Source organism: Cucurbita pepo, unplaced genomic scaffold, assembly GCF_002806865.2.
Source record: "Cucurbita pepo subsp. pepo cultivar mu-cu-16 unplaced genomic scaffold, ASM280686v2 Cp4.1_scaffold000332, whole genome shotgun sequence".
Taxonomy (NCBI): Eukaryota; Viridiplantae; Streptophyta; class Magnoliopsida; order Cucurbitales; family Cucurbitaceae; genus Cucurbita; species Cucurbita pepo.
The window spans coordinates 31,596-38,851 of record NW_019646575.1 but is presented as its reverse complement, the minus strand read 5'-3'; the positions used below and the strand labels follow the sequence as shown (position 1 = coordinate 38,851).

At 41.5% G+C, this 7,256-nt stretch overlaps 3 protein-coding genes across 3 annotated transcripts in view; 2 read left to right on the top strand and 1 right to left on the bottom strand.

The window, feature by feature from the left end:
- LOC111785017 (plastid-lipid-associated protein 6, chloroplastic-like) overlaps positions 1 to 1,663 on the top strand; it is an 8,806-nt gene extending 7,143 nt beyond the window's left edge. The window contains exons 2-4 of the mRNA XM_023665500.1: positions 5 to 184; positions 935 to 1,061; positions 1,180 to 1,663. Of these exons, the coding sequence (XP_023521268.1) occupies positions 5 to 184; positions 935 to 1,061; positions 1,180 to 1,394 (522 nt within the window). The 3' untranslated portion in view covers positions 1,395 to 1,663. The remainder of the gene's footprint in view (positions 1 to 4; positions 185 to 934; positions 1,062 to 1,179) is intronic.
- Positions 1,664 to 2,207: 544 nt separating this feature from the next.
- LOC111785021 (plastid-lipid-associated protein 6, chloroplastic-like) lies at positions 2,208 to 4,437 on the top strand. The gene is made up of 4 exons (XM_023665504.1): positions 2,208 to 2,479; positions 2,679 to 2,915; positions 3,666 to 3,792; positions 3,911 to 4,437. The coding sequence occupies exons 1-4, from the start codon at positions 2,210 to 2,212 to the stop codon at positions 4,123 to 4,125; spliced, it is 849 nt and encodes a 282-aa protein (XP_023521272.1). The 5' UTR covers positions 2,208 to 2,209; the 3' UTR covers positions 4,126 to 4,437.
- A 379-nt stretch (positions 4,438 to 4,816) lies between these two features.
- LOC111785020 (CRIB domain-containing protein RIC7-like) lies at positions 4,817 to 7,122 on the bottom strand. Its single transcript, XM_023665503.1, has 5 exons — positions 6,855 to 7,122; positions 6,584 to 6,755; positions 6,403 to 6,506; positions 6,223 to 6,295; positions 4,817 to 5,840 (listed from the first exon to the last, which is right to left on the bottom strand). The coding sequence occupies exons 2-5, from the start codon at positions 6,654 to 6,656 to the stop codon at positions 5,467 to 5,469; spliced, it is 624 nt and encodes a 207-aa protein (XP_023521271.1). The 5' UTR covers positions 6,657 to 6,755; positions 6,855 to 7,122; the 3' UTR covers positions 4,817 to 5,466.
- Between the last annotated feature and the right edge of the window lie 134 nt (positions 7,123 to 7,256).

The following is a 7,256-nucleotide window of genomic DNA, read 5'->3' as shown; positions in this document are numbered from 1 at the left end:
GAAGGCAGATGAGGCTGCTAAAGAGATTGAAGCTGCTGGAGGGCCTGTGGACCTCTCTGTTGATCTTGACAAATTGCAAGGGAGATGGAAACTGATATACAGTAGTGCATTCTCGTCTCGCACTCTAGGCGGAAGTCGACCGGGACCTCCCACGGGAAGGCTACTTCCGATCACTCTTGGTCAGGTGCAGTATTTCTGATTTCTATTGTCGTTGGTCGTTTCTCAATTCTATCTCTACTATAGAACCGGACACGAGTGCTTCTTCTTCTCATACAACTTCCAAACAAAATGACTAACAAAACTTATTTAGTGAACAATGTTCGTTTTCCTTCATGTTTGTGTTGAGGATTGCTGGGAAGGAGTCCCACGTTAGCTAATTTAAGGAACGATCATGGGTTTATAAGTAAGAAACACATCTCCATTGGTATGAGGCATTTTGGGGAAGCCCAAAGTAAAGCCATGAGAGCTTATGCTCAAAGTGGACAATATCATAGCATTGTGGAGAGTCGTGATTCTTAACATGGTATCAGAGCTATGCCCTTAACTTAGTCATGTCAATAGAATCCTTAAATGTCGAACAAAGAAGTTGTGAGCCTCGAAAGTGTAGTCAAAAGTGACTCAAGTATTGAATAGAGAGTGTACTTTATTTGAGGGCTCCAGAGAAAGAGTTGAACCTTGATTAAGGGGAGGTTGTTCGAGGGCTCCATAAGCTTCAGGGAAGGCTCTATAGGGTACTTTGTTCGAGAGGAGGATTGTTGGGAAAGGAGTCCCACATCGACTAATTAAGGGGCTGATCATAGGTTTATAAGTAAGGAATACATCTCCTTTGGTATGAGGCGTTTTAGGAAAACCAAAAGTAAAGTCATGATAGCTTATGCTCAAAGAGAACCCTTGTGGTTTCTAACAAGGTTGACTTTCAAATTTCCATCAATAGGTTTTTCAGCGGATCGACGTCATCAGCAAAGATTTCGATAACATCGTAGAGCTCGAGTTAGGTGCTCCTTGGCCACTACCTCCTGCTGAAGTCACTGCTACATTAGCTCACGTGTTTGAAATCATAGGTTGGTTCTCTAAGGATATTCCTTTCCTTATGGTGTTACAATTACAAGGCCATTGCTATGCAACTTCCCATTTCTTAACCAGAAGAATTGTTCTATTGTCTACTTGTACTGAGATCAGGTTCTGCTAAGATAAAGATAACTTTTCAGAAAACCACCGTGAAAGCCACTGGAAACTTGTCACAGCTTCCTCCATTAGAGGTACCTCGGCTTCCAGATGCGCTAAGGCCTCCATCCAACACTGGAAGTGGCGACTTTGAAGTCACTTACCTTGACAATGATACTCGGATCACCAGAGGAGATAGAGGAGAACTCAGAGTGTTTGTTATTTCATAATATCATCACAGCCATGATGCATGCCCTTTGCTGCACCCTCAGGTTTAAACATCTCCCCTAAAGTCTGAAATTATACCATCCATCACTGTTTAGTATTGTTATGAGTTTCGTTATCGAATCTTCGATACGAACTGAAACTTAGAGATCAACTGCTGTAACCATAGTTAGGAAGAGGAAAGCATAAAGTGTCTGGAATAATATTGTCCACTTTGCGCATAACCTCTTAAAGATGGTGTTCCTTGCCTATAAACTCATGATCATTCCCTTAATTAGCGAATATGGGACTCCCTTCCCAACAATCCTCCAGTCGAACAAAGTACACCATAGAGCCTCCCTTGAGGCCTATGGAGTACTTGAACAACCTCCCCTCCCTTGACTCCTTTCTCTAACCCTCAAACAAAGTACATCATTTGTTCGACACTCAAGTCACTTTTGACTACACCTTCGAGGTTCACACCTTTGTTCGACACTTAAGAGTTCTATTGACATAGCTAAGTTAAGGGCATGACTCTAATACTATGTAAGGAACCACGAATCTCCACAATGGTATAATATAATATTGTCTACTTTGAGCATAATCTCTCGTGGCTTTGCTTTTGGTTTTCCTAGAAGGTCTCATACCAATAGAGATAGTGGTTCTTGCTTATAAACCTATGATCATCCCGTGGATTCCCTCCCCAACTTAATCCAAATCCACTGCAGGCTCTTATGAGCCTTGACAGCTTAAAAGGCTCTCTGAACACCCAAAAGCTTCTATGGCATCCTTGTGAGACATGGATGGAACAGTGGTTTAAGGGAGGCAGTTGGAGATACCCATGGCTGCGCTAGCGAGCTCTGTGCTTCACTCGCCACTCCAGATCTGTTCTTCCGATTGTTCTTCTTCTGGGTTTCTATCTCCATCCAGAATCCATGGGTTTGCACCCAGTTTCAAGCTCAAGTGTTCCAGCCGCCGGCCTCTGCTTTCCGGCGACGGCCGACCCAGAAGAAGTTGCTATTTGAAGTCGGCTTCCGATTCCCCTCCTTCTCTTGATGATGATTCCAAGGCTAACTCTGAACTCCTTGCATCCTTGAAGCTCAAGCTACTGGTGGGTCTCTCTTTTGCCTCTCATTCCTCTGTTTCAATTGATTGATTGAAAGTGGGTGTCAACAGTGAAGAACATATGAAAGTGGGTGTCGAGGATTGTTGGGAGGGAGTCCCAATGAGTGGTTATCTCAAATTGGACAATATCATACTATCGTGGAGATCTGTGATTCCTAACTTGCTCTTCTTTTTCATTATACTAGAGTGCGGTTTCCGGGTTAAATAGAGGTCTTGCTGCAAACGAGGATGATTTACAGAAGGCAGATGAGGCTGCTAAAGAGATTGAAGCTGCTGGAGGGCCTGTGGACCTCTCTGTTGATCTTGACAAATTGCAAGGGAGATGGAAACTGATATACAGTAGTGCATTCTCGTCTCGCACTCTAGGCGGAAGTCGACCGGGACCTCCCACGGGAAGGCTACTTCCGATCACTCTTGGTCAGGTGCAGTATTTCTGATTTCTATTGTCGTTGGTCGTTTCTCAATTCTATCTCTACTATAGAACCGGACACGAGTGCTTCTTCTTCTCATACAACTTCCAAACAAAATGACTAACAAAACTTATTTAGTGAACAATGTTCGTTTTCCTTCATGTTTGTGTTGAGGATTGCTGGGAAGGAGTCCCACGTTAGCTAATTTAAGGAACGATCATGGGTTTATAAGTAAGAAACACATCTCCATTGGTATGAGGCATTTTGGGGAAGCCCAAAGTAAAGCCATGAGAGCTTATGCTCAAAGTGGACAATATCATAGCATTGTGGAGAGTCGTGATTCTTAACATGGTATCAGAGCTATGCCCTTAACTTAGTCATGTCAATAGAATCCTTAAATGTCGAACAAAGAAGTTGTGAGCCTCGAAAGTGTAGTCAAAAGTGACTCAAGTATTGAATAGAGAGTGTACTTTATTTGAGGGCTCCAGAGAAAGAGTTGAACCTTGATTAAGGGGAGGTTGTTCGAGGGCTCCATAAGCTTCAGGGAAGGCTCTATAGGGTACTTTGTTCGAGAGGAGGATTGTTGGGAAAGGAGTCCCACATCGACTAATTAAGGGGCTGATCATAGGTTTATAAGTAAGGAATACATCTCCTTTGGTATGAGGCGTTTTAGGAAAACCAAAAGTAAAGTCATGATAGCTTATGCTCAAAGAGAACCCTTGTGGTTTCTAACAAGGTTGACTTTCAAATTTCCATCAATAGGTTTTTCAGCGGATCGACGTCATCAGCAAAGATTTCGATAACATCGTAGAGCTCGAGTTAGGTGCTCCTTGGCCACTACCTCCTGCTGAAGTCACTGCTACATTAGCTCACGTGTTTGAAATCATAGGTTGGTTCTCTAAGGATATTCCTTTCCTTATGGTGTTACAATTACAAGGCCATTGCTATGCAACTTCCCATTTCTTAACCAGAAGAATTGTTCTATTGTCTACTTGTACTGAGATCAGGTTCTGCTAAGATAAAGATAACTTTTCAGAAAACCACCGTGAAAGCCACTGGAAACTTGTCACAGCTTCCTCCATTAGAGGTACCTCGGCTTCCAGATGCGCTAAGGCCTCCATCCAACACTGGAAGTGGCGACTTTGAAGTCACTTACCTTGACAATGATACTCGGATCACCAGAGGAGATAGAGGAGAACTCAGAGTGTTTGTTATTTCATAATATCATCACAGCCATGATGCATGCCCTTTGCTGCACCCTCAGGTTTAAACATCTCCCCTAAAGTCTGAAATTATACCATCCATCACTGTTTAGTATTGTTATGAGTTTCGTTATCGAATCTTCGATACGAACTGAAACTTAGAGATCAACTGCTGTAACCATAGTTAGGAAGAGGAAAGCATAAAGTGTCTGGATTTCTACATTGTTCACTGTAAGTAGTTTCATTGTCTTCATCTATGTATTGATCAGTCAGAGCTTAAAAATGTGAAATGGTTTTTGTTAGTAATCTCAGCAATGGTATAATATTGTCCACTTTGCGCATAACCTCTTAAAGATGGTGTTCCTTGCCTATAAACTCATGATCATTCCCTTAATTAGCAAATATGGGACTCCCTTCCCGACAATCCTCCCGTCGAACAAAGTACACCATAGAGCCTCCCTTGAGGCCTATGGAGTCCTTGAACAACCTCCCCTTAATTGAGGCTTGACTCCTTTCTCTGTAGCCCTCAAACAAAGTACATCATTTGTTCGACACTCGAGTCACTTTTGACTACACCTTCGAGGCTCACACCTTATTTGTTCGACACTCAAGAGAGTTCTATTGACATAGCTAAGTTAAGGGTATGACTCTGATTCTATGTTAGGAACCACGAATCTCCACAATGGTATAATATTGTCCAAATCTCTCATGGCTTTGCTTTTGATTTTCCTAAAAGGTTTCATACCAATAGAGATAGTGTTCCTTGCTTATAAACCTATGATCATCCCGTGGATTCCCTCCTAACAACTTAAATCCAAATCCACTGCAGGCTCTTATGAGCCTTGACAGCTTAAAAGGCTCTCTGAACACCCGAAAGCTTCTATGGCATCCTTGTTAGACATGGATGGAACAGTGGTTTAAGGGAGGCAGTTGGAGAATTTTCTAGGTGATATAAGAGATTTGTATTACCCGAGAAATGAAATGTTCCAAATGCTACACAAATATGCAAGACTGACAGTGCAACAATAAGCTCTATCTAAGTGCTGTTATTTGTGACTACAATGGTTCTGTCAATCAGTGATTTATGAGGATCATACCACTGCATTGAAAAGGGGCGCTGAATATATAAATTCAAGCTTCAGATTACGTGTGGGTCATCGTTTGAAGAATGACTGTTGGTTACATGTTTACACAGACAACTTTGTTGGTGATAAAATTATAACTGATGACTGAAGCTAAAGTCATATGATTCATATCATCTCCAAGGCAACAAAATTATGTTCATATACGGGCAAGGAGAATCCATCTGAAGCACCCAGCTCGACTAGAATGCCGTTTAGTTCCTTGTCTGGAATTTCTGCTCACCCCTGTTCTTCATCAACTGCTTCCAACACTGGGGTTGGTATGTCTGTTAAAGAGTTATTCTCCCTTGATCTAGAGGATTTTGTTGATTCACCCCCGTCAGATGACCCCTTAGATTTCCTCCGATGTGAGTGTTTTGGGGCAGGATTTTCTGAGCTTGATGAACCCCCTTGATTCGAACTACGATGACGTCGTGAGCTTCGATTACTACCTTCTGCAGCAGATTCGCCTGAAGGGCAGGATGAGCGTTGTCGCCTAGAACCTTTCTCAGAGTGTCGCCGAGCAGAAGAAGAGTCTAAAGACGTGTCTGATGATGTTTGCGATTTTGACTTTCGAGATCGATTTGCCTTTTGCACATCTATCTCTCCAGACTCTATACAAACATAACTTCCATTACCAACATCACTTCACCATCCTCAGAAACTCTAAAAGATACAACAATCTACCAGCATTCTAAACCAGATCTCAGCCACCAAGACTAGGCAATCAAAATACAATAGATCAAACATCTATATTCATGACTTGAATGTAAACAGTCCTGAATTTCCATTTTGACATGATGAGCTATGTAAATGTTGAATCATTTATCAATGCACATGATTAAACTATTAGCTTTATATTTTTCGCAGGTTGAATGATTCATCCAAAGAAGAAACGAATACACATTCATAAACTAGAGTGCCATTTAAACCTTAACTTTCTATGAGTAAACGAATTAAAATTTTCAGATAAAAGTAGAAGAAGATGAAGCAAACCTTTGCTGGGGAGTTCCCCACTAGTATTCACCAAATCCCCTGAGTCTTGTGGCGAAGATTTGAACTCGTTCATCTGTGCAATTTCCCAACATCCACAAAATCCAAATCGACGTTCACAAAACTTTAAAACACAAGATAAAATCAGAAAAGGGTGAGATTCCATCCTTTGATTGTTCTTACCCAGCCAGGATTATTTTGATTACCAGATGGACCATCCCATCCAATATGAGCAACATGTTTAACGTCAGTGGGAAGCCCAATCTGCATTTCCTGTTCCTTTTCATCTGCAAATTTCCATCAAATCAATCAATCAAGTCCCAATCCTTTTCGAACGAAAAGGATAACGAAATCGAAAACATACCGAAAATCTGTGAAATGTATCTTAGTCCTTTTAAGAGGCCCTTTACAGAGTTGCCCTTGACAGAGGTGCCCATTGTTCCAATTAGCTATATAAACTGAAAACTTAACTACCCGATCGCGAGAGAATGAAAAAGAAAAAAAAACTCCAACCACGATAATCGATAATCCTACACCTGCGATTCAAGATCCAAATGCAGAGAAGAGCAAGGAAGATGAAATTACTCGTTGATTCAAAGAGATTTCAAAATGAAGAGAGAATCGAGAGAAATTACCTTCGTCGAAAGAATCTGAAAGCTACAGGTAAGTGAAAATGGGGGAAATCGGCAGGTTTTGATCGACAGGGACCGGTGAGGAAAAGGGGGAGGGAATCGGAGCCGGAGTCCAGTCAATCAAAACCTGGTTGCTTGAGAGAAGAATGAATTTAGGATGAATTTACAGAGAAGGAGGAATAGAAATTCGAATGGAGAGGGCAGATTGATGAGCTAATCTTAGTGCAGGTTTTCAATGGCTGTTTTGTGAAAGCGCGGGAACAGCGGTTGGGGCGGGGACTGTACGGCCATCCACTCTCGCAATATTTTCTCTTTTCCTTTTTAATCACATCTTTTTTTCCTTTTTTTTTTAAATATTAATTTACTTGTTCTGTTTTTAGTTTTTTTTTTTTTTTTTTTTTTTTT